The sequence below is a fragment of the Rissa tridactyla genome, chromosome 14 (assembly GCF_028500815.1).
Source record: "Rissa tridactyla isolate bRisTri1 chromosome 14, bRisTri1.patW.cur.20221130, whole genome shotgun sequence".
In the NCBI taxonomy this organism is placed as follows: Eukaryota; Metazoa; Chordata; class Aves; order Charadriiformes; family Laridae; genus Rissa; species Rissa tridactyla.
In genome coordinates, this window is record NC_071479.1 from 12,510,490 (window position 1) to 12,537,297 (window position 26,808).

General features: G+C 48.9%; 1 protein-coding gene across 7 annotated transcripts in view; it reads left to right on the forward strand.

Annotated features, from left to right (window-relative positions):
• Positions 1 to 26,808, forward strand: part of EXD3 (exonuclease 3'-5' domain containing 3) — a 304,670-nt gene that overhangs the window by 82,039 nt on the left and 195,823 nt on the right. For all 7 annotated transcript variants that reach the window (XM_054220222.1, XM_054220219.1, XM_054220221.1 and 4 more), the window contains exons 4-6: positions 18,100 to 18,164; positions 22,731 to 22,901; positions 24,156 to 24,323. In XM_054220222.1, the coding sequence (XP_054076197.1) occupies positions 18,100 to 18,164; positions 22,731 to 22,901; positions 24,156 to 24,323 (404 nt within the window). The remainder of the gene's footprint in view (positions 1 to 18,099; positions 18,165 to 22,730; positions 22,902 to 24,155; positions 24,324 to 26,808) is intronic.

The window sequence follows — 26,808 nt, forward strand, 5'->3', positions numbered from 1 at the left end:
TTAAATTGTGTGTGCATTTTAAATAGGTGAAGCTGTGAAAAAATATGTGAAAGACTGTTGAACTTCCCTGTTTGACAGTTGTCAGCTAATTCTTGGACGTCCCCAGCCAAAATATTTAGCAGTATTCATTTTCCTGTGAGGCCGAAGACTGAGGAGACTTTAACTGGTTGTCCGTAATTCCTGAACAGGAATCGCCCCTCGGGAAAGTCAGGCTGAAGCATGCTCCCCTTCTTCTTCATTATTTTCCTTTGATGCCACGTAAAGCCTTCCGCTCTGAGTGGTTCATATACTGCAAATGTCTCCTCAAACACAGAGTGATGTCCCGCTTCCAGCCTCTCACCTGTCCCTTCCAGCGTCCTTGCTGAACGTCCCGTTCTTCTGCTGCCGCGGCAAGGCAGCTGCTGGCAGTTAACTCCCCAAGCCGTGCTGCTTTTAGCTCTTTCGGGCGTACCTGTCTCTAAGCACACCTCGTCCTTTCTCCCTGCCTCTGGCGAGCTCTCTTTTCCAAATGAGAAGGAGCGATGTGTTAAAGCGAATGCGACTTGCCACCGGGTCACACGCCGTCTGTTTAATGGTTCGTTATCATTACCTGGCTGCGTTGCCCCTGCGTGCGGACGACAAGAGCATGGCTGTGAAGAGCAGTACCTTTCCCCTGCTCCAGAACCTCCCCTGGGATGATGTGGTTGTGCTTTTAGGGCACGAGCTGGTTTTCTGCTTTAAACTGCAGTGTGCTGCTGGGCTCCACCAGCTCGTCTTAATTAGTGGGCAGCAGTGATTGCAGCACCGTACTCTGCTGCATGATTTGGGCCTGTTGCAAGTTCCCTCATTGATGAAATCGCGATGTGGAGTGAGGAGGTTCCCTCTCAGGCACTGATGGACATTTAAAACACTGCGGAGACCTGCGATGCCCGAGAAACGCCTGCAAAATAGTTCTTCTTGCCACAAACCGCTTTATAACCCAGCCCGGCTTCCTTCTCTAGCAGCAGGACCATCGCAGCACCCCGACGCTCTGTCGCCCACCCCATCAGCGTCCCGGGACTGAACACAGTTCGGGGGGACGGCAGGGTATTGCCCACTAAGCTGTTTTTCTCAGTTTTGATTCAGCAGTGTAACTCGGTATCTCGCACTAAAAAGACTTTCCATTGGTATTCATGGCTCATATAACAACTCCTCAACTGTTTCCTGCGGGTTCGGAGGGAAAGGATCTTTCCATGCATAATTTAATCACATTCAGCAGCGCAGCAGTTGGATTTTTTATTCCCTCCCCCCCCCCCCGAAAATCTATAACATCTTGTTAGTTAAATCCTACAGTTTTAGAAACGTCAGCGAGGCTGCTTATCTTGTTCATTCAGATAAACACCTCTCAGCATCCTGTTTTTCTTATGTCATACGAACAGGAAGAGAACGATTGTTTGAGATGTGCGTCAGTCAGAATTGTAACCAGGCAGCACCTTACCCTCCCCATTGCCATAGAAACCAGCAAATCTCTTCAGACACGTTGGTGCTGGGCTGACAGGTATCCTCTCTTTTCTACTTAACCTCCCAAGAGCTGCAACTTCGCAAGCCACGTGTAGCACCTCTCAAAGGTTCGGGTGTTATTTTTATTTTATCTAAGAGGGTGCACCTGTAAATTTTGCACGTGAATAGCCGTCGCTGCTTTGATCTTAAGTAGCAGTGATATCTTTTATGCAGCCTCGTATCTAGTACTAGAAACGCTGAAAAATCGAAGGCAAGCTGGTGAGTCGGTGGTAGCGCGGTGTGAAGCCCTGGGCAAGCTTTCGCCTGAGCCTGCGTGTGGAGTCATAATGTGTCCCAGAGAAGAATGGTTCGAGCCAGCCGGCTCGTGGAAAAGCATTTGGCTACTTTGCAATCACTTAGAGGTGTCCTGGGGAGCTTTGTGCGTGGAGGGAGCACGTTCAGCATTTGGGGCACACTTTGGAGTAATCGGAACTGTTCCTGGCACCTCAGGATGGGATTTTCAAAAGCAGCAACAGGAGCAGAGACACGCATGAATCACAGAATCCCAGACTGGAGGGGGTTGGCAGGGCCCTCTGGAGATCACCCAGTCCCACCCCCTGCCAGAGCAGGGTCACCCAGAGCAGGTGGCACAGGAACGCCTCCAGGCGGGGTTGGAATGTCTCCAGAGACAGAGACTCCCCCACCTCTCTGGGCAGCCTGTGCCAGGGCTCTGCCACCCTCACAGCAAAGAAGTTCCTCCTCATGTTGAGGTGGAACTTCCCATGATCAAGTTTGTGCCCGTTACCCCTTGTCCTGTCTCCAGGCACCACTGAGCAGAGCCTGGCCCCATCCTCCTGACACCCCCCCTTTCAGTATTTATCAGCGTTGATAAGATCCCCCCTCAGATGTCTTTTCCAGACTGAAGAGCCCCAAGTCCCTCAGCCTTTCTCCATCAGAGAGGTGTTCCAGTCCCCTCAGCATCTTGGTAGCCCTTTGCTGTCCCCTCTCCAGCCGTTCCCTGTCCTTGAACTGGGGAGCCCAGAACTGGACCCAGTGCTCCAGATGAAGAACATGTCATTTGAAGATTCTTGCTTTCTCTGGCAATATTGAGTATCGGTACTGGAGACAGAGTTTTAAGAGAACACTCTGAGATGTAATTAGCTATAGGAAGAAGAAGGAATTTGTTGCTGTAGGAATTTTACCATTATTTTCTTCAACATAAGCAAAGTATTTCGGCTGTGGAAAGCTTCATTCAGCCTGGACAGATGGGTCTTCTGCACTTTGTTTACTTGAGTCTTTTAATTACATTATAGGTAAACTGAAGGGAAGCCAAAAAGCTACTTCACAAGCCTTATTTTTGATTAGAAGAATGCTATGATATTTCCTCCAATTAGCATTTAAAGCCAATGAGTTTGGTTCATTATGCTGCCCAACGAGAGTGTGGGTCACGGGTGCCTACATCTGCCCGTCCTGCGCGGCTGTGGCTCGTAGCCTGTCTCCCTGCGCTGGGGAGGAGGACGAGGATGGAGAAAAGGAGGAAAGATGGTGTCAGAGCATCATCTCTTGAAAACACAGCCTGAGGGGCAGAAAATAAGCCAGCAGTGCCCGGGATTTGCTGGGCTGGAGCGGTGATGGTTGCTTACTTGCTGTTACCTGTGCCTTGGAGGAACGGCCAAGAGCAGCAGAGGGAAAAGGGAATTTCCCAGCAAGGGGCTTCAGGAAGGCGAGTGGTGACTTACCGTCCACGGCGCTGCCTGATGCAGGGCACCGGCCTTGGGCTTCTGAGAGTGAGAGGTGAGATACCGCTGGGGCTGGCCAGTGTGTCTTCCTTCTGTCCTGCCTCAGAGTGCTCAGAATGAAGATGTAGAAGTCAAGAGAAAAAAGCAGCGTTCACACGTAATTCCGACATACCTACATTCACAAAGAATTGTCAGAGATAAAATCTGAAAAGGCATTCCTTTCGGTTGTCGGTAGCTTTCCTCTCAGCAGATCTGTTAAGGCTAAAAATACCCATGGGCCGGGGGAGACGACACTAATATGTGCTGCAGACATGGACTTTTTGGGGGTTTTGTTTTTTAACTGATGGGAAAGATTCGCACAAGTTTTAACATGTGTTGGGTAGAGCATATGAAGAGGAGCTCTCACACAGGTACTGGAAAGCTGTGAATTTCAAAGTAAATGCTTAATAAAAGCAATAAGTGGCAAAATGTAATGTGCTCTTAAGTTCCTTAGCCTTGTTCCCATAATTGTGCCTCCCTTCTTCGATTCCGCCTTTGTTAAGCATTGGGCAATAAAACTTGTGGGCTTTTGCCTTGCTGGAAAAGTTAGTTTCGGTTGTAATTGCGAGATGCTGATCTTGTCTCTAGTACCCACCATTAATTGGAGTTTTGGCTCGGCTGACGGCTCTAGCTCTTGCCAGGCCATCTGTGTGCTAAGGGGAGGACTGGAGCTGTTACGATGACCCCACTCCGGAGAGAGACAGCGCCAGAAGACGTGGAGCTGCTGCAGCCTTGGTTTCTCCCCCTCATTTTCTACCAGTAGAAAATCGGTCGGTGTATGAAGATCTACAAAAGCAGTAGATCTTCCTCTCTCAAGCAGAACTGGTCAGTGTTTTCCAGCAGTGTTCTCTGAGAGTTTCCAGCAGAGTTTCCCCATCCGCAGCCCTACGCTCCCGTGAGAAGCTCAGTGCACCTATATTTGCTTTGCTAAATGAGCTGGAGTCCTCACAACACAGGGCAGGAAGATGTTGCCATCCTCACTGCTACGTGACACAAGGTTTGGATGTCTTTCGAATGTTATGTTAAAAGCATTTCATGGTACAACTTGATAGAAAGCTCTTGTGAACCCTAACTCAGGTGAAACTTTCCTTAATTTAAGGAGAAATCAAGCATTAATGAAAAACTGCATAAAAAAGTTAGGATGTGGACCCAAGCCCAGTGATGTTCCTTGGTCGATGTGTATGGAAAGTTTTGTGTCGGCTTCCTTGGGTGAGAATTTCATCCATGGAGCTCTTCCTTCAAGGAGGTATTTACATTTAAAGCTTTGGCTGAAATTAGGTGGTGTCACTTGGGACAGGTTAAAATACCCGGATTTCTGCAGCTGAAGGTCAGAGCCTTTGTGTTGGGGAACTGAAAGTGGGCCAAATGTTTTTAGCTGTGCATTTTAACGTGTGCTTAAAACACAGTCTAAATACTTTGCTAACATCAGGTCTCAACACGTAAAAATTTCTATTTCAACTCCTGTTTTTAAAAACAGTTTAGTTCTCATTTGGATACTTAGAGAACAAAGTTTCCTTGAACCTGATGACCTATCTTCAGTGATCGGAATGGTCTCGGCAAGTAAACAAACAACAAAAAAGTGAATGTCGGCTTTACTGAGAAGGTTACTTTAATACGCTTCTGAAATGCTGGCAGAAAAGCTGAAGTGTTCTCCAGGCTCACGTTGTCTTTCTCAGGTGTAACCTACAGATTTCTTGGGGCTCTTGCGTTATCCAGCCACAGATGAAAACAAATTCAGTGTCTGATACAGAGCACCTGAATGAGCATTGCCAGTTATGAGCTGTGTAGATAACCGAAACGCAAACCCTTCGGAGCTGGGAGAAGCAGGACGCCCTCGGTGCCTGTGCCCGGGCTGATGGGGAAGGAGCTGCAGCGCTTTGGGTTCTGGAAAGGGCCAGGGCGGCTGGTCCGTCCCCGCAGGGTTCAGTTCCGCCACCCTGCGCTTCGGCCTCAGAGAGGGAGAGGTTCTGGCCCCCATTCAGCATCTGCTGATTCTTCTTAAGTACACAGCAGTGAGGAACTGGCAGAAAAAAATGTGGGAATGGCGTTTAAACAAGAATCAAACTATTGTTACTGTTCTAAAAAGAAAGTTGGATGACTTCAAAACATGTATTGTGGCTTTTTAGTATTAACAGTTGGGGGAAAACTGCTTAGGAGAGACAGTTAAAGGTTCTTAGGTTTAGAACTTGGGGATTTCCAGAGATGTCTGGAAGGGAAAAAATACATATCTTTTTAGCTTTGTGATAGTACTCTGCATGTGATTCCTCTTTCCCAAGCTGCAGTTCAGTCCGCCAGACCTGCTGCTGCTGCTGTTCCTGATGCTCTCGGTACTAAGTAGCCAGAAAACAAGGACATGTGTAAGATGTTCCCCCTTTTATCCTGGACAATATTAGTTTTCTTCAGCTTTGCAGGAGTGATAAGCTTGCAAGAAGGAATTGTTAGTTTTCTGGAGTGCTGTTTTACGTGTTGGGTTTAAGCTCCTGAATTTCCATTTCCGTGAAAATGCCATGAACTCAGTGTAGGGACAGAATCACAGAATCCCAGAATCACAGGATGGCAGGGGTTGGCAGGGACCTCTGGAGATCACCCAGTCCCACCCCCGGCCAGAGCAGGGTCACCCAGAGCAGGGGGCACAGGAACGCGTCCAGGCGGGGTTGGAATGTCTCCAGAGACGGAGACTCCCCCACCTCTCTGGGCAGCCTGTGCCAGGGCTCTGCCACCCTCACAGCAAAGAAGTTCCTCCTCATGTTGAGGTGGAACTTCCCATGCTCAAGTTGTGCCCGTTACCCCTTGTCCTGTCCCCGGGCACCACTGAAAAGAGCCTGGCCCCATCCTCCTGACACCCCCCCTTTCAGTATTTATCAGCGTTGATAAGATCCCCCCTCAGCCGTCTTTTTTCCAGACTGAAGAGCCCCAAGTCCCTCAGCCTTTCTTCATCAGAGAGGTGTTCCAGTCCCCTCAGCATCTTGGTGGCCCTTTGCTGTCCCCTCTCCAGCAGTTCCCTGGCCTTCTGGAACCGGGGAGCCCAGAACTGGACCCAGTGCTCCAGACGTGGCCTCCCCAGGGCAGAGCAGAGGGGGAGGATGACCTCCCTCCTCCTGCTGGCCACACTCTTCTTGATGCCCCCCAGGATGCCATTGGCCTTCTTGGCCACAAGGGCCCATGGCTGGCTCATGGTCATTCCGTTGTCCCCCAGGACTCCCAGGTCTCTTTCCACAGAGCTGCTCTCCAGCTGCTCTCCAACCTGTTACTGGTTGCCTTGTGCCCTGGCTGTGACGGATCCTGCTGCTCTGGGCTCGTGGTGGCACGGTGAGAGCCCCATCGCTCGGCAGGTGGTGAGGAATGGCCCCTTCCATGGCAGGGAGCTCTGGGAGCTCCTCACCCTTTCTCAACCCTGAGACGCTATATGGCACCAAACCCATTTCTCTTTATCACTGAAAAAAACGCATGGAGCCGTTGGCTAAAGTTAGTAGAAATAGCTTGGCTGAATATTTGGAGGAAAATAAATATTTTATGATGAAACTGTGTTTTTTGCACAAATAGGTTTGAACACAAGAGCACAAGCCGTGGTTTCGGCAGGACGGGGATCCACCGAGCTCAGTGCCTTCAGTCACCCCCCTGGCTGTGCCTGGCAGTGGAGATAGAGGGAGAAGGTGTAGAAAATCAGAAGGGGATGAGGGGGTGCACGGGTGTCCTCCCCTCGGTGCGTGCCCCGACACCCATCAGTCCCTGAGTGCTCCCGTGCCAGGGATTGCCTTGGCATCTTGGTGCTCAATAACCCTCGGTAATGAGGTTATAGCCCATCAAACAGATGAGGAAACCATTAAAAGTGTCACCAATTTCTCGCAAAAGGCTAATGATCGTTATGTTTTTTGGCTTTTATTAATTTGGATTTCATTACCTACCTAGGAAGCAACTTCTTAGTATTATTTTTAGAATTGCCACTTATGCAAAAATGGGTGCACTTCTCCTTGTCAAGCCGGGGTGTGCTGAAGGTGTCCCCGAATGACTCCGGTTTGTCTGAGGTGGTGACTCTGCGTGTTCGCATCGACGGGGTGAGCTGCTCTCCTTTGCCGCTGCGCGAGGGGAGGGGACGTTTCCGCTCCCTGAGAGCGGGACATCTTGGGCGCTGTGGGGGGATGTTCCCTAAGCCGGGTAACTCCTTCCTTAGGTTTCATTTTTATGTCTTAAGTTGGCGACAGATCTGAAGGGCATCTGCTGGCGTGCCGTGGGCGGTGCTGGCTGGTGGTGACGCTCAGGCGTCTGCGTGCCCGGGGCGGCAGAGGAGCGCGATGCCCGCAGGGTGCCGTGGCCGGGGCAGAGGAAGGTCCCTGGTTGGGGTTGCGGGGTGGAGGTGGCGGGGCTGCCCGCCTCCCGCCGCGGGGCCTGGCGAGCGGCTCTCCTCAGTCTTCATTGACAAAAAGCACTAAGAAAATAAGAGGAAAATGTTATTGAGTGTTCTGCTCAGACAAGCGAGCCTTGTCTTTAATGAGAGTGCATTTTGTTTGATCTGTGTTTTTTGGGGGGGAAATGATGAATTTTAGCCATTATGAAAACAAAAGCCATGGTTATTTGTAAGGATTGTTTTATAAGAAGCATATGTGTGCTTTATTATTCTTTTGCTTGAAGTGTGGGGATTGTTTTCAGTTGGGAGGTTGCATTAGAAGAATGTGAACTTCTGACTCACTGAGAAACAGGGCATGTCTTAGCGAAATTGTGAGGTTTCCTATTATGTTTTCATAACTCAAATTTCTCAGAATGGAAGGGATCTCTTTTGCCCTTAGTTAAAGAATGACTTTTACTGCCATTGAGAAAGACCGGATTCTTTTTCTAGCTTGTGTTGCTCCCAGTGCACTTTTACTCTGCCCGCTGTTCTTCATCTGCCTTCCCCTCTCCAGCGTGGCAGTTTCTCCGTGTTCTGCCTCTGCAGCTCGCTCTCCAGCCATATTTCTGTTCCATCTCTAAATTTTGGCTTTTCAATAGCGATGTAGTCGGCAGCGTAGACCAAGATATGGCTTAACATAGGGATCCCAGGAAGGGATGGGCTCAGCTAACGGCATCTGAGGAATTCCAGCTTTTCTCTAGAAGAATCAAATGAGGAACACGAAATCAGCATTGGGTGCATTGCCGAATGCTTTGTGATAAGCTTTTGCAAGGTTATGAGAGAAAATACAGTTAGTAGAGCTGTGCTATAGTATTGCGTGCTGTCACGTTAATACACTAGATCCAAACCAGAGACTCCAATTCCGGAATTGCTGGCCTGTACCTTGCTATCCCACAGGCAAGGCACATCATTGAACTACGTGTTTGCATTAAATCAGGTCTGTCTGAACGATGGTGAAGAACCACCAGAAGATAAGCTTCTAGATACTGACCTCCCCCTAAAGTGTAGCAAAACATTTCCTGCTGATGGAACAGCTGTCTCCTTTGGATGGAAAGGCAGCTTTCCCCGGCTCCTAACACAGGGAGAGAGCTGGGGTGGTGGGAATTGTCTTGGCTTCAGCTGGGGTTTTTGTCTGCCCTGTGAACCGAAACATCATCTGGTTCTGCCGTTGGAATTGCTGTTGGGACCACACCGTGGCGGTGCGTTAGGTGATGTGAACACCTCTGCCACAGTAACGAGTCCAGCTGTGAGTACTTCGTCTGCTGTGGAGAGCCTGCAGGGAAGCCCAGGCACGGCCTCCGGCTCTGCTCTCCTCTGGAGCAGGGACAGATGGCTGTCATCTACGGGCATGGCAGGGCTGGAAGAGATGTGTCAGAGCGGTCCCAGGTGGTCGACAAAGGGAGAAATAAGGAACCATTCATGTTAAATGAGGATTTTGGCTACCGAAAATGAGCTGATGTTCATAATCAGGTGATTACAAGTGAGGAACTTCCTGATTTGGGGGGGGGTTTTCCTCCTTTTTTCCCCTCCTGTCTGCTGCAGGTATTCCACTGGCTCTTAGTGCAGGAGGTGAATCGGAATGTGCGAACGAAGAACTGGAGGAACAAGTAATGAATGCTTTTCCTTCGGTGAACCTAGCCTCACAGACCTCCCAAAAGGCGAAATCTTTAATGTTAAAATTACAGGGGAGGTGTGTGGTGTGTGGAGTTTTTAAGGCTGTGGTAGCTGCGTGTGGTTACTTCCCTTCGGAGATCTGAAGGGTTCTGTGCGGTGGAGTTCAAAGCTCTGCCGATTAGAAAGCTGCAGCTAAAATTGGAAACCGAGCCAAAGGCTGGAGCGAGCCAGACATACCTTATAAAGAAGGACCCTCTCCGTCTTGTTGCTTTGTTTCCTTGTTGTTTGAATTCAGCTAAACCCACATAGTTATACGTTTAAAAGGCATATTTGTCTTTTGCGGGAGACGCCGTTAAGGAGCAGTCGCTGGGCATGGTGAGAGAATTTTGCAGCCCGAGAAATTGTGCTAAAGCAGAGCAATTTATTGCTTCTGAAATGAAATAGTTCTGTGACATCTGATCCTCTTGTAAATTTTGCACTGGAGGATTCAGCGGTGGGATGTAATTAACATTTAAATTGATCAGGCTCTTCCGGCAGCATTCCTCTGCCTGTCTGCAGACGCTGGGACAGGAGACGTCTCCCTGCGAGCGAATACCTCTGGGCTGCTGCTGGTCTGAGTGGGAGTCTCATCACGGCAGTCCGTGGAAACTGGGATGAGTCACCCAGTGGTTACTCCTTAGTCATAGTGTTCTTGGAAGGGAACTGTTATCATTCCTGGAAATATCTGTTCTCCCTAAGACACAGACTCCGCCATGAGAAAGTACTGAAGAGCTCAGACCACCTCGGTGCAGGTGCATCTGCGATGGGAGCGGACACTCTTGGGAATGAAAACCCTCCCCATCCCCAAGACGGTGCGAGTTTCTGCTTAAAAGTGACGTGCGGGGATGGAGAAGGATGCGCTGGAAGTTCATCCTGGGCATGGCATTCTTGGAATGGGAGTGATATTCCTGAAAAAATCAGTCTCCCTTTAAGACAATTTAACTGGTAATGACAAAGTATCCAAGAGCCATAAACCCCCTCGGTTCAGGGAACTTGCAGACCTGATCAGCCTGGAGAAGAGAAGGCTCCGGGGAGACCTCAGAGCCCCTTCCAGTCCCTAAATGGGCTCCAGGAAAGCTGGGGAGGGGCTGTTTGCAAGGGCATGTAGCGATAGGACGGGGGGCAATGGTTTAAACTGGAGCAGGGCAGGGTTAGATTAGCCATGAGGAAGAAGTTCTTTACACTGAGGGTGGTGAGACACTGGCCCAGGTTGCCCAGAGAGGGGGTGGAGGCCCCATCCCTGGAGACATTCAAGGCCAGGCTGGATGAGGCTCTGAGCGACCTGATCTAGTTGAAGATGTCCCTGCTGACTGCAGGGGGGTTGGACTAGATGGCCTTTAGAGGTCCCTTCCCACCCAACACCTTCTGTGATTCTGGGACACAGGGTAAACACGGCGTTTGCCAAAGGGCTGCTAAAGCACTCGCGTTGGTACTGGTCTTCTCACCAGGGTTTCCCAGTAGTTCGGAGTTCTGCCTTCTTGGCTGCTTGCTAAGTTGTTTGGGTTTTGATTCTTTATGGGGAAAACAGCATTTTTATAAATGCCTCTCTTTATGTAAATCCCTCTTCACTCCCAGTTATAATTTATTTGGTGCAGTGCCATGTCTATTAAGCAAAACGCTTTGTGACTTTTGTATTCAGCAAGTGAATTGAATGAGAACAGGCAAAAACTGAGCTTGGGTTTGCAGAAAGCGGTGCCTGTCCGGGCTGTACTCGTGTGTCGGTGCGGACACAACGCAAGCAGAGGTTGCATTTCATTGCGGGTGAAGTAGGAAATACGATCCTCGGCACCGTTCGGAAAAATACAGGCAAATTACGGCAATGCCATTAAATATCATTTGGAACACGTGTTCTCAATAAGAAATGGAGAATGGGTTGGTGTAAGGGGGATGGAGCGATACCGACAAACCCACTTCTCAGGGTTTTGCTTCTAATGAGTTCTGAGCGGCTAAAAAAACCCCGTCCTGCCTCTGGCTTTTGCCTTCTGGTGCACTAATTACCCCTCACTCTTCCCTCCCTCGGAAACCCAGGAAGAGAGTCCCATTAGCCTTGCTGCAAGGTTATATTTTAACTGGATGCAGCTACGATGGAAACACAACAGTTACTCCAAAAGAAACAGCAATAAGCAAGAAGTTGCCCAAAGTTCCCAGCTCTGGGGGTCGCGCTGCTTAGGGATGCTCTGGGGCGGCGGGGGGTGTCTTGGCCTCTGAATTTCTCACTGTTTTCAGTGAGATTTCCCCATTTCCTTCCCAGGTTTGCTGCTGGCCTCGTCTCCCGCTCGGATTGCTGCCAGGGCGTTAAGCGTCTCTTGAACGCGCCTTCAGCGGGAGGGATGTTGTGGCAGGAGCAAACGCTGCTGCAATCGCGGGATCCTCGCTGCTTTTCGGATAAATGGGTTCATCTGTATCGTATCTGGTTTGGTCGGTGACCGTTCGTTCTAGTACGTGGGGCGGCTTTACCGCTCCGTGGTTCTGCAGCGTGTCAGGCACCTCTCCCCACACCCCGGGATAAATCCAAGTAAGAACCAATTACTGAAAAAGCCACCTACAAAGCAAAAGGAAAAGGCACTGCCATGCCCTGCCAAATATTCACGCATACGTGCTTTTTCTGCTCTTTCCACTCATTTTAAAATAATATAGTACTTTACCTTTTGTTTCTTTATTGTATCGTTTCTCTCTTTTTTTTTTTTATTACAACTCATTGTATTTATTGCATAATACCTGTATATTCTAAAATTGTTTGTCTTTTAAATTTCATTTCACTGGGTAGGAGAAACTCCAGGTGGAATCATTTTCTCGAGCTCAAAAATACGTAAACAAGGTTGGAAGGTTTATTTGTGTTGCGTGTGCTCATTAAAAGTAGTCACAGCGAGAAAAGCTCTGAGGCGTAAAAATCTGTGGCTTTCTCGGGAGGAATTCTGTATCTCTTTAATTAAATCAGCTTGTTTAATTAGAGATTCAAAATCTGCCCCTAGAAAATGTATCCCTTCCTTCTTTGCATCATCGAGGTGGCTTCATTTCTGTTCCGTCTCAGCTTTCCGTTCTAGAAAGTTTGCTCACGGTTGGTGTGAACTACAGACGCTTTTCTGAAAAAAAATTGAGACAAAGTAGGTTTTGGTAAGAGGCTTTGATTAATTCCCAATCCAGATAGCAAACTACGTCTTGGTTTTCCGTTGTAATGGCAATTGTGCAGCAGTGGGTGTACCCATCCTGCTGCTGGAACAGGAGTTGGATGGATAACTCTGCTCCCCCGCACGCCCCCCCCAGTTTGTGCATTGCCTATACATATATATATATATATATATATTAGTTTTGAAGTGCAAACGGGCTAGCTGCACGTACGGTGGCATCGAAGTACCTAGAACCTTTCTTTTCCTTTCAGAAAAATATCTCAAAGGCTTGTTGAGACTAGCAGGAGTTCCCGCAGAGGACAGATTTCAGGGATTTACTGCGGCGGAAAGCGCACAAACGATAGATCGTAGGGAAAATGCACTGATTGTTTACTGGGTGGGTTGGATTTGTTATTTATTCCATTAAACATTTAGTAAAATCCTGTTAATTTGCAAGGCGGAGGTATAAGCGGTCTGCCTAAAGAAGACGTAACCATGAGCATTTTATTCTCGACCTTTTCCGTCCATGAATTTCAGCCGTGATTGACTGTTTGGTGGGGGTGATCCTGCCTTTCAGTCCCTTTAGCCTCCTTTTTTGGGGGCTGCTTTTTATTTTTTTGCATTCCGTATCTTTTAATGAGTTGACTGTTAATTCTTCCAGGTCTCGGGCCGTGGGGCGTTTAATGGCTTTTGACACAAAGAAAAAGTGTCGAGAGATTTTTTTCATTGATGAATTCCCGCTACGGGGTCGGATGTCTCCCTTTCCCCACGCGAGAGAGACACACCAGGAGCCCCCGGCAGAACGCGGGTTTCTCTTGCCGGGGCGTTTCGGCAGAACCGCTGAATAACGCGGCAGAATTTTGCAAGGACGCAATAGCAAAACCACGGCTTTACCTCACCAGCCCGCGGGCACCGCTTTTGTTGTGATCACAGCGGGTTCCGAGTGATGTATGCACAAAGGCGAAGGAGAGAATGAACAGAAAGTAGTTTATGGCTTTCCTCAAAGGCACTTTTCTAACTCAAAAATATAAGCCTTGTGGTTTATATGGTTTTGAAATGTAACCACAGATATTGAGAACTGGAAAACATCTGATTTACCATCTCCTCCAATTTTGGTACCAGATTCAGGGCAGAGGAAATATATTTGCAGAATGAAAAATGTTGAAAGGAAATATACTAATGTCAAACCTTTTAAAACAGGAACACACTATTTGGAGAAACTGACAGATGAAGAAATTGAGGTCGTTTGTGTCCTGATGGAGCGGGTGCAGATGTGTCTTTTTGAGATCTCCACCCAAGTGCTATAACCTTCCTTTGGTGAAGCTTTGCCAGATATTTTATGGTCTGCAGCCCCTTTTTTGGAGCTGTGAAGGATCAGGGTCAGACTGAGGACTTTCTCTTTGAGCTTGGTTTAGGAGCTGAATGGGATCAGCTGCCCGGGACACATCTCAGCTGCTCCAGCGTGGTGGACCTGGCCATCCTTGGTTGCATGCAGCTGGGAGCAGAGAGAGCTGATGCTCTCCTACTTGCAGCACTTTCCTTATGCTGTTTTACATGGCCTCATCCTTGTTTTGTTTGTTTTTGCTCATGGAATGACCCTTGCTAACAGAATCATAGAACGTGTTGGGTTGGAAGGGACCTCTAAAGGGCATCTAGTCCAACCCCCCTGCAGTCAGCAGGGACATCTTCAACTAGATCAGGTCGCTCAGAGCCTCATCCAGCCTGGCCTTGAATGTCTCCAGGGATGGGGCCTCCACCCCCTCTCTGGGCAACCTGGGCCAGTGTCTCACCACCCTCAGTGTAAAGAACTTCTTCCTCATGGCTAATCTAACCCTGCCCTGCTCCAGTTTAAACCATTGCCCCTCGTCCTGTTGCTACCTGCCCTTGCAAACAGCCCCTCCCCAGCTTCCCTGTAGGCCCCCTTCAGGTGCTGGAAGGGGCTCTGAGGTCTCCCCGGAGCCTTCTCCTCTCCAGCTAGTAGCTGGATATCTCTTCAGTATGTAGGAGTCTCTGCAGAATTTAACTGCTCTTTGGAAGTGGAAATTCTGTGTGTTCTTGGTGTGACATATGACGGTTTTTTCCTGGCCTGGGTGACCAGGCCGTGCTTTTTCAGGCGCTGTTCTGTCACTGGTGTAATACGTGTATTTTAGTAACTGCTGCTTCTTGCTCTTACTGCAGTGTCTGGTGGTCGCTCCAGAATTTCCCTGTTCTTGTCCTCTGAGTTGAGCCCAGATGCGCTTGTGGTTCAGTTGTGACCATTTGGTTTTCAGTCGCTTTGCTTTGTTCTTCCTTCCCTTGTATTTCTTCCTCTCCCTTTTGTGTTGAGCAATCGTCTGCTCTCCAGATTTGCTCTGGAAGGCTTATGACACTCCTTCTAAGGTCCTGTCCTTTTTCCTCGGATATCCTGGCATTAGTTTCCTGATACTTCTCTGGTTCCTTCTCGGATGTGGGTGAGCAGGAACCTATCTGGTATTGCAGTGGGAACAAAACAGTACTGTTACTGCTTCCTTACCCATGCCAGAGACACTCATTTTTCACTCTTGAGAGGTGCCAGGAGAACCCTGGGGAGGCCTGTCCCCCCAGAGAGGTTCCGCAGGAGAAAGAAAAGATTAATTGTTCATTTCCTTCAGGAGCCAAAATGACGTGGACCTTCACATTTACATCTTCTGTCCTAGCTGGAGGGTAGCTAGGTACAATAGCTCGAGATCCACCGTGAACTCCCCCAGTCTGGTGGGACCAGGCACAAGCATAACATTGCGTTGTTGTTTCTTCTTCCCTTGTTCAATCCCCACTCTGGAGAACTGAACTCTTTCTTACGCACAAACTGAAGGGAGAGCAAAACCTTTTGGTCAGGTCATGCCAGCAGACGGGTGGTTGCCCTTCCCATGGTCGACCTTCTCCTGCCCCAGCAGTTGGGCCCTGGTCCGTGCCGCCGGCCGGCCTGGCTGCCCGGCAGCGGGGTCGGCAGCGCCCAGGGCACCCCAGAGGGATGCCTACGGTATGGGTGCGTTCCCTTCCAGGGGCTGGGCAGGGGGAAGGTTGTTTCCTACTGAGCCGTGCTCGCACAGTGGCGTGCCGGCAGCATGGGGAGTCGCTGAAAATTGAGTGGGGAGATGGTTTTCATGCGTCCCTGTACGGAAAAAACGGTGAGATCTGATTTCAGTTACAGGGAGGTAAGGTAGGAAAAAGTCACATAAGAAAAGGGCTTGTTTTGTTGATTGAGGTTTAGAAAGCTTTTTAACAAGTTGAATTATTGGCTGTATCTGAAGTGAAACACTGCTTTCCTAACGGCTCTCATTTCCTGTATCATTCTGGCTTGTTCACTGCATTAATTACCGTCCAGATTTACAGTGTATTTGGTTACACACTGGGTTGCATTCGAAAGTTTTTTTCCTGTGTGTGTATAAATTTCTGTGGGAGTCAGGCCAAGAGCAGAGTGTGTATATATGCGTGCACACACACGTGGGCTGAATTTGACCGTTGGTTGCTAATTTTGTGGGGAGCAGGGATCTGGATTTTCTTCTGTTCTGTTGTAAAAAGAGACTTTTCTTTTTCCAAAGGAACGGCAGTAGCTGAGAACAGCCAGTGTTTGGAGAGTTCAAGATTTCAGAACAAGCAGAGATGAGAGAAAAATATTATTTTATGAATTGTAAATGTGGCATTTTTAATTTGGCTGGTGTTTCCCGGGGGTTAGTGGATAATGGGAATACTGTCGCTCTCTTGGCTCGACCAGTAATCAGCTTGCTACTTAATATATTTCATAAATGCAGGGCTTCAGAGTGTGGTTGGATGAGGTAGAGCTTTTCACAGTTGAAGTAGCTTTTTGTGACCTGAAATATGAAGTGAGAGGCGATACTAAGCAAGAAATCCAGCATTTGGAAATGAGCCATTTAGGAACTGTAGAGCGCAGAAGGTGATTGAAAAGATGTTTCCTTTTCAGTTTAACATTTTTCATTTGGCTTTGTGAGAATGTAAGAGGAGCTGCACTAAATATACAAGGAGAGTTTTGGAGAAATTCAGATTTTTAAATTCGTTCTCCACGTTTAAACTGTTGATGCAGTAGAAGATTTTCATTCACAATATTCTGAGTCATGGTTTCGTAAGTAAATGATTGCGAATTAAATAGAACCAGATATCAAAAAAGTTACTGCTTTTAAAATGAAACATTCTTCAACATTCGGTTCAGAAATACTGGTGTGATGAATAATGGTACGATGAATAATACCGGTGTGATGAATGATAATAGATACAAAAGAGCAGCTGAATGCAAGTTCTCAGATAACTAGGTGAAAAGTAAAAGAGAAAAATTCCAAATAACCTTCTTTTGTAATAACTGATCACTCTTTTTCTTAGCCTTGCCACTAATCCCAGCAGCACTTCATCTTTCCTCTTCCTCACACACCATCTTACCCAATCCCGTTGGAACCTGGCCTGGGCCCAGCTCGGCTTGCCCGGCCACCACTCACCTGGCCACCACTTCCACAGTCACCACTCGCCCGGCCACCATTCACCCGGCCACCACTCCCACAGCCACCACTCACCCGGCCACCACTCACCCAGCCACCACTCCCACAGCCACCACTCACCTGGACACCACTCACCCGGCCACCACTAGCCCAGCCACCACTCCCACAGCCACCACTCACCTGGCCACCGCTCACCCAGCCACCACTTGCCCAGCCACCACTCATGCGGCCACCACTCACCTGGCCACCACTCGCCTGGCCACCACTCCCACAGCCACCACTCACCCAGCCACCCCTCCCACAGCCACCACTCACCTGGCCACCATTCACCTGGCCACCACTCGCCCGGCCACCACTCACGTGGCCACCACTCCCACAGCCACCACTCACATGGCCACCACTCCCACAGCCACCACTCACCTGGCCACCACTCACCTTGCCACCACTCACGCGGCCACCACTCACCCAGCCACCACACCCACAGCTACCACTCACCTGGCCACCACTTCCACAGCCACCACTCATGCGGCCACCATTCACCTGGTCACCACTCGCCCGGCCATGACTCCCACAGCCACCACTCACCTGGCCACCACTCGCACGGCCACCACTCGCCTGGCCACCACTCACCCGGCCACCACTCACCCGGCCACCATTCACCCGGACACCACTCGCCCAGCCACCACTCGCCCGGCCACCACTCACCCGGCCACCGGGGCCACCCAGCGCTCACCCAGCAAACCCAGACTCATCTGCCCGTAAATTCACCCACTCGTGCCTTCCACCCACGGGCTGCGGTGGGGTTAACACTTTAGAGCCACTTCATTAAAAATTAGCGCGTTGATAATCCTTCCCGACCTGTGCAAGGTGCCCACCCTTCGAGGGCCATTATGTTTTAATATGAAAAAGGGGGAGTCGGGGGGGACGCGCAGCAGCAGCATGATTTAGTCGTAAATGCACCACTGCAGCTTTTGAGTGTTTGAGCCCGTGTGGGTGTTTAGTTAAAGCCATGCATGGATGATGTCTGTTATTTTGTTAGGGTTTCAGAGTGAGGGATTTTAGCCCTTTAATCCTGACTGACAGTTGGAAGGTTGGTGGTTTCAAACACGGTGGCACGGAGTAGCTGATTTCTCTCCGGTGAAACAATGCACCAGTGTGTCTGGGCTGCCTGTACAGAGCCAATAAATCTGTTTTGTTTTGTTTTTCTCCCCCCTTTTCTCTCTCTCCCTCTCTCTCTCTTCCCCCTCCTCCAGGCCAGGACCCACTCCTGCTGCTGAAAACCCTTCAGCTTCTCTGGACAAAGAAGGAGATGAAGAAGGTAAGGCTGAGCTCCCCTCCTCACTGCAGCTCATAACTGCATGCAGAGCATGTCCAGCCGCAGAACGCTTAGGTCAGACCTGCAGTTCTTCACGATTGCTTTCAGTTCCAGCACGCAGGGGAAGAGCCCATGCATTTGCAGCAAGAAGTGAAAAGAAAAGGTAGCTCTGTGTGATGCGAAGCAGCTCAGGGGCTCGTATAAAAGAGCTGAAGTTTACAGGGCTGAGTTACAGAGGCGAAAAAAATCACAGTTGCTTTTGTTTTCTTTTAAACACTTTTTTGGTCCATTCAATGGGGGATCTTTGGGGGAGGGGGGAAGAATATTTCTAGTAGCTGAAAAAATGAGGGTTGAAGTCAGTAGAAAAGTGCTCTTTGCCAAGTGGAATGATATCAAAGCCTTTGTATTCAAAGTATTTTTACTTTTTTTTTTTTATTTGGTTTGGTTTTGCCTTTTAGAGCGGTGAATGCAATTTACACTGCCTGTCTAAAATTAGTGCTATATTTTTATACAGCACCCTACGGGCTCTACGTGGAGATTTCTCGTAGGGAGTAAAATATACTTCATCTAAATTTGGGAGCTTGACAACTAACAAAAACACTAGATGCATCAGCTTAGCGGTGACTTTCCCATGTGTAACTCTGCGCTGTTCAGGCAGGTTCATAGCCAAGGTGTTTTTTTTCTAAAAGACTCAAAAACCTGCAGCTCACCACGTGGCCACGTGGAATGTGTCCTGTGTGCAATGGCCGGCGGGGCTGAGGACCTTGGTGTACGTGCTCCATCCTAGGTGTCTGGAGGGTTTAGTCATTGTCCTCGTCTGCCGCACCGAGACTTTCCATTACTGATAGTCTGTGGTTCCCAGCCAGAATAATTAAACAACTGGAACCACAGTGTGAGAGGTGCCTTTCCAAATGGTCAGTCACCGACATAGACTTGAGCTCAGCAACTCTGAAGCCTTGAGCTTTCTATCAAGTTTTGTTAGAGTTGGAAGAAAAAAAAATATTGTTTGTTAGGTCTTGAGGGCAGTTAATCCCACAAAACAACAGCAGGAAAGAGTAATCATCAAAATCTCTGTACCGCGTACCCTGGGATGTGTGCGGATTGTAAAGAAAAATACGCTGAAAAAGACAAAGCCTTCCATCGACGTGTCCTTGGGCAGGGAGCACCGCAGCTTTCCTGCTGAGGGGGGAAAAGCTGGAGGATCCCCGTGAGTCACACTTGCAGCTCCGCTTATTCAGTTTGGTTGTTTCTGGAACGCTCTACCCCAGTGAGACGCTTGGTTTCGCAGCGCCTGCAGGCTGCAGCTCCCGGTGGGGCAGGTCTGCCCCCCTCGGTCCCCCCCGTCAGGCAGCGCCGCGTGGCTGTGGGCATGAGCAGATGCGCGTTTCTGAGCCTGGAGGATGCGTTTCTGAACCAGGAGGAAGGCCTTTTTAGAGAGATGAGGAGGGCTGTGGTGGGACCAGACGGTGGCACAGCAGCAGCTGCCTCTAAGGAGGCCCCGGAGATGCTGGGAGGGCTGGAGCCCCTCTGCTGGGAGGACAGGCTGAGAGAGCTGGGGGGGTTCAGCCTGGAGAAGAGAAGGCTCCGGGGAGACCTTGGAGCCCCTTCCAGTCCCTAAAGGGGCTTCAGGAAAGCTGGGGAGGGACTCTGGATCAGGGAGGGGAGCCATGGGAGGAGGAGGAAGGGTTTTAAACGGAAAGGGGCTAGATTTAGATGAGATCTCAGGAAGAAATCCTTGGTGGTGAGCCCCTGGCCCAGGTTGCCCAGAGAAGCTGTGGCTGCCCCATCCCTGGAGGGGTTCAAGGCCAGGTTGGACGGGGTTTGGAGCAACCTGGGCTGGTGGGAGGTGTCCCTGCCCAGGGCACGGGGGTGGAACAAGATGATCTTTAAAGTCCCTTCCAACCCGAACCATTCTATGATTCTGTGAATGGTTCCTGACACGTGCTTGTCACACTGTCCCTGAGATGGGCTAATCCACGCTCAGGGCATCGCCGCCCTTCAGACATGCAGGGCACCCGCAGCAAGCGCAGACGCGTTTTTCAGGGGCGGCTGCTGCCCTGCCCGCGGTGTGCAGCTCGAGGTGTGTGCTGCTGCTGACACCCGACTGTCCCCTTCAAAGAAATGAGGGAAGTTGACTTACGTACAACTCGGTCTGCTCCACTGACGCTTGAATGGCAGGGAGCTGCTTTGCCTTTCGCCGTGTGTGCGCGTAAGGCAGTGCCGTCTGTTAACTGGGGTGAATCAGCCCCTTGGTCTTACATCAGTGACCGTGAGCTGAGGGAAGGTATCTGTCCATGGCGTGACCTCAGTTCTGGAACGTGTTTGTAAGAAGTGGTCATTTCCTACATAGGAAAGACAGGTTTGGAATTACCAAGAAGCATCAGCAGACTGCCCTGAGCTGTGTAACTAGAAATAAGGGACCAAAACTGAATGAAGGAGTTTGCAGTTTGAGCATCAGCAAAATTTTCCTATTCCCATGATCTGTCAGGCTGTAGAAATCCCCCAAGGAGCACTCCCTGCCATGGGAATCAATTGAAATGGAAATGGCAATTACACGTTTGAGAGGAATCCTTCTCTGGCAGAGAGACGAGCCAGGCAGCACAGCACTCTTTCCTCTCTGATTTAGGTGTCTCATGCCTTTTTTTTTCCTTTGTTTTTTTTTTTTTTTTCTTCCCTCTCAAAGTATACATAGCATAGCTGAAATCTTCAGATTGCTAGGAAGGTTTGAAGAAGTTTTTTCCCCCTGCTTGTCAAAGGCTGGCTGGTACCAAGTCAAGATTCAGTCTGGATACCAACAGTCTGTGCTGCCGGCAGTAGCGTGGGTGTCCGGAGACGCTCCGCGGGCGAGAGCGGGGCCCGTGTCTGCCGGAGCCCGTCCTGCTAAAGCCCAGGCTCTGCCTCCAGCCCAAGGAGGAGCTGAGCGCTGTGGTGAAAGCTCTTGTTCAGTCTAAATGTGCTGAAGAGGGGCTTTGCGGGGGGCGGGGGGAAGGGGGTAAGAAAAAAAGAAGAGAGGCCATTTATAAACAGTGCAATTTAGTTGGCGAGTTGCTTTGTTTTCCTTTGGCTGTTGCGTTGGATGTTTGTGGTTGGATAAGAGCTTGCCTTTTCCTTCTGCTGAATTTCGCCGTGAAGTTGGAGCCCTGTGTTTAACATCGCAAGTTCTTGCCACAGGGAAAAATACTTACAGGGAGAAATCTGTTATCTAAAGTCACATCTTTGTTAGTCATCAGCTTTTTCATGCTGCATTTGATAATCTAGTGAGAAAGGAACAGTTTCTGTCGTAAACCGATAGGTTTTGTGGTTTTTCCAGAACATGAAAGACACTATGGAAAATAACCGTCTTCCAGTAAATATTGTCGATGAATAAAAAAGAACAAATTCATTGGCAAATTTTCTGTAGATTTTCTTTTGTTTTCCATGTCGTTCTTCAAACTTTATGTTGTTTCCATTGGAAGCCACGACTGGGGCCATGATATACAGTAAATTACAAGTGCTGGCTGCAGGCGGGAATGAGCATCTTTTGGATTTTGCTTTTTAGCCAGAAAAGAAAGAGAGCAGCTGCTCTTAGTGATTTCTTGTTTTCTGTCTCCGCGTTTGCCTCGCTCCGCGCCAGTACGTGTACCATGCGGTGAAAGGTCCTGTGTGGGTACTGAAGGATGCCACTTCTTCACCCTGCCAACCCTCCCAGCTCCTTGGAAACTACTTCTAATGTAAACATTATAAAGATATTGCTCAGTACTGCTAATTTATCACTTCTACCAGATGGGTAGTAAGTAGCCTATTAACATTCACAAAGTGAGTGTCCAATTCCTTCACATTTCTAAACGCATCGCCCTGGGATTCCTAAGATTTATGGCGTGGAGTTTTCCCATGTTCCGAGCCCCTTCCTACGGCCTTTAGCCTCGCGGAGGTGTGCAGTGCCTGGCGCGCGGTGACAGCAAATCCCCTCCTCAGGTAGGTTTGGAGGAAAGGCGCATAGATTTGCAGCGTGGCAATCCGACGGAGTTTGAACGCCGATACTTCTTTCTTTTTAATCTTGGGTGTAAAACCCAAACTAGTTTGATACTCCCAAACATTCTGAGCATTACGCCGTTGTGGCTGAAGCGGGCATAAAGTCAAACATCAAAGTTTGTGATACAAGAATGCGGAGGAGGGGTTTATATGCTTTATTACTTGTAGGTCTGTTTGAAGACGAGTAGGTTTTTGAGCCCAGTTGTCTACCTCCAATATTCCCATTTTCCTAATAACACCCCTTTCTCCAGCTCACTTCTTTTCTCCCCCTCCCCCAAATCCCAAGCCCCTTTGTCTGCCCCCACAGAACAACTTCTCTGTCTTTATGGGATAATTAGTGTGGACAATTGCTGCTTTTCCCATTGGGTTTGAGGTGCAGTGAGCCATGAAGGAATCTGTAATGACATGAAAAGTCACTGGAGGCGCGGATGGTGGCTGAATAGCAACAGTTACCTCTCTGAATAGATTAAATTAAAAAAAATAAAGCTTTGTGTTCAGCTGGGGGAAGGGAGGATTCACTAATCTTTTTGTCCATGACAATGTGGTTTTGTATCTCAGCAGCTCAAGGAAGAAATCAGGCGGGGCTTTGCGGGGCTGGAGGACCCATTGGCAGGACTCCTGGACATGCTGGAGAGCAGCAGCGATTGGAAGGGGAAAGGGCATTCCCTCGGGTATTACATCAGCACGGAGCTGCAGCTTTGGATAAAAGAGCATCCTGCTGTTCAACAGGTTAGAAAAAGGGAGAGTAAGAGGGCCGGGAGAAAGGAGAGGGCAATTGATTTTAATGTCCCTCGAGTGTCCCCAGTTTCACTTTATTCCCTAGTCCAGTGTCTTCTCTGTAGGCTCATGCAAACCCGGTGGGACGAGGTGTGAAACTCGTCCTGAGATGTGGTTATCTGTTGTATGCTGGCCTGAAAATGAAATAATATTAGAAGCTGTGATGTGAGCGCTCTATTTCCCCTTCCAAGCTGGGATTTCCATCTTTCCAGATCAAACCACTTTGATCAAGCGTTGATCTCGCAGCCTTTGCCGGGCTGGAGGCTTTCCCACTGGAACTCACATCCCTGCTGTCAGGATAAAACCAATTGCAGTAATCTACTCTGCGTATTCTTCCAGTTCTGCAAATGGAAGCCAGTTACTGTACAATTGCTTAACTCCTGCCATATGGTGGGGAGCTTTTATCATCGGGAATGCAGAAAATGGTAACAGTATGACTTTTCAGCAGCTGAATGATTAGCTTTGTAACGTTGGGTCATCAGATTATACATCCTAATGTTTACCATTCCTTATGCCTCCATATACTCTGACCTATTGAGAGTTTCTCTTTTTTTTGTATGCTTTTGGCTCTGAACTGCAAGACGCTTTTATGTTTGTATTGTTTCATTTCCCATTTTTCCAAAAGGCTGTTTTTAGATGCTGAGCTCTGCCATTTCGGTATCTGCAAAGTGCAGCGAAGTGCTACCGGCACTGACATTCCTATGGCATAAGAGAACGATCGTGTAGGAACACAAGGATTAATACTTGTGTCTGTGCGTCTTTTGACGATGCTTTTGCTTTTCCTCCCTTCTTGCACCCAGGAGCAAGCCTGGGAATGAAAATTGAATTCTTATGCTTGATAGGTGAGATCTCCCTTGAGGGAGTTGCTGGATTCAAAGATTTTCTGCTGGGAGCTAGAGGGGAGAATTTCTAAATAGCTGTGTTAGTAAAAGAGGGCATTTTTCCAGTTTCATATTTTACTTTTGCACAAGGCCATATGCCTTTTCCAGAATTATCCCGCAAACATTTAATGTTTTTAAATTGGATGCCGTGAAAAAAATGTGTATCATATTGTTCTGATTTCTGCTTGCAGACTCCGTGGGGAAATTGGAGAATCCCTTCCCAAGGAATTGGCTTATTCCGCTGTTTAAACAAGCTGCATTTTCAACTGCCATTGAATTGTAGCCATCTTTACTAAATCTGTGTTTGATTTTTTTTTTTTTTCAGTCTGGCATCAAGCTGAAGAAACTGCAGGCCCGTGTACTCCAAATACTAGCCCAGTGCCCAGCTAATCTTCTTGACCCTCTGATTAGCATTTACCAGCTCCATACAGCAGACCGGAACTATTTGCTTGAGCACGTCAGTCATCTTTATCACGAGGGCCGTTACAAAGAGGTGGGTCATGTCTTTCAAATAAATTTACCTACCCAGCTCTCTAGTTCTCTGTTAATGGCTGTGTCCTTTTTTGGATGCATTTCAATGGGAATTCCGCTTCACCCCAGCAGCTGCACGCTGTGAATGGTGCAGCTTAGCGTGGTCTTCCCGTGTACCCAAGTAGGCTGCGTTCAACCTCATTTTTCCTAATGGCTGAGTACAGAATGCCAGTGAATCCTTCCTCCACCCCTTTTTTGACCTTTGAAAGTAACAGGTTAATAGGGTTTAATTTGGAGAACTTAAGGGGATGGTTGTGTTCTTTTTTGTTTTCCTTGTCCTTGGCAAGAAAAGAAGGGATTTTAGTAGTTGGTCGTAGACCTGCTGTGCTATCTCCAGTCTGCCTGCAGCGAGGAGGGGTTGGAAAATCGCTGTGTTCCCACGTGATTACCCTGACCAAAGGGTTCTCAGTTTGGGGAGTTTCGAAGCCTCTTTACCATTGAGGCTCGTATTGAAAATGTGTTGCTGCTCCTGTATTTGAGTCTGATGGCTGACACTAGCAGGAGCTCACCAAACCCGGAATTTGGTATGTTTTACCCTGTGGTTTAGAGTACTTGCGGCATCTCTGTCATCACCGTGATGTCTTGGTAGCCTTGCGAGTGTTCTCATGAGCAAACTACCATACTCTTAATGCTTTTTTTTTTTTTTTTTTTTAAAGGCAAAAAACGTAGGTTTGGTTTTCTCAGGGGAAGATGGTTCACTTTGATGGTGTGGAACAGCTTGATCTCGTTTAGCAAAAGAAAAAAATTAAATAGCTTTTTAAAAATCCTGTTCGTCAGTAAAGCCAGATTCCCAAGTGAGATCGTGGAATTCCATTCTTGTTGATTTCTTTGAATATTGCAACAAGGGTATTTCATCCTTGATTAGAGGCTCACAGGTAGCTGCTTGAAATGTACTCTTTTGCTCAATAAGTTTTTGAGCGTGAGTCTTCGAAAATCCTAACAGAAATGTAGCGTTTGACTATATTCAAGTGTGATTTTTAAGTTTGTGGCTCCAAAGATATTTACTGTTGTCATTAAAAATGCAGTTCTGTCTAGATCTGGTTTTGGAAAGCTCTAAATTTTTTGGGGTGGAATTGTTGAAACCTCAACTGCTGCTTACCCTCGGTCATAACTTTCTTCTAGTTTTGTTTGTTGCCAGAAGCATGAGCAGAATCATCTTCAAGAATAACAGGAAATCTTTTACTGCCCTTGGGGACTGATCATACCTATGTTCACAGGAACACCCCAAAAAGCCTGGAACGAGGGTTCTGAGCACTTGCAGAGGGCTGTGGTGGGTCTGTTCGTCCTGCTCTCCCCCGGCTTTCCGACGGGACAGTAACGCAGATTCACATGTAGGATTTGTGGCTCTTCTGTCTCTCACCTGAATGAACAGAAATCCTTATAAATCCCTGCTGTCATTATTTATTTCCTTGCTGTATTTACAAGACACCAGGCATTTATTCTAAAGCATTTCCTACTCTAGTGGGCGATGCACGGAGGTCCCCAGCTTTGCCCTGTGGGCCAAGGCTCCTTTTGCTCACAGAGGTTTTGGAGAAAAATCTCTTCAGAAAATGAGGTTCCGGAGATCCCACGGCAGTTATTCGTTTCTGAAGCGCATCCAACGCTCCCTGTAGGCCTTGGTTCAGGAGAGCTGGTCAAAAGCTGGACCAGTTTGTGGATAGCCGCAGCCGGGGGGTTTGTGGTGGGCTGTGGTGCCGTGGGGCGGCAGGGAGACGGTCAGCTGCGCACAGGCGGTGGGGGGTTGGTGTAAGATGGCGCAGGTGGAGGTAACTTTGTTGTGATTCTCGGCATAAAATAGCTGTGGTGAGGAGGCACCTGATGGGGAGCGCTGGCCAGTGGATGGCACTAGTGCTCCCACGATGCAGAACAAGCCCATCGGCGAGTTAAAGGAAAAAGCAGAGCCATGCAAGTGGGGTTGTGATGCGTCTGGCCTGTTCGGGGTCTCTATCCATTCTCTTGTGAATGGAGTTGGCAGCTGCTGGAGGAGCATGGCAGCCCGGGGCCTCGCTCGGCGCTGTGCGAGGGCTCCCGGGTGGGCTCCTGCCGGCCCACACGGCGCGAGGAGGCAGAAGGGTTCCACCGTCCCGCTCGGGGGGTTCCGCCTGAAGCGTGCCGGCTTTGTGCCCTTCCCCGAAGCCCCCCAAAGCCACGGCCCACGGCTCCACGCTGCCCTCGGCCCGGGCCGTCCCGGCCGTGCCGCAGCCCGGCGCGGTGGGGAGGGCGATGGGTGCCGGTGGGGCCGGGACAATGGCGGGATTCAGCAGACCGGGGGTAATGCAGCGCGAGCGAGTCTGGGAGAGGCCCTGAATAGGCCAGGCTGTGCTTGAGAAGAATGAAGGGTAGGCAGAAGGCAAGCTAGTGTTTCATGGTCATCTTATGTTACACTTCAGCCTTTCAAAGAGTGTCTGGGGCTGGTTGAATGAACCTCTCTTGCACTGCGAATGCGG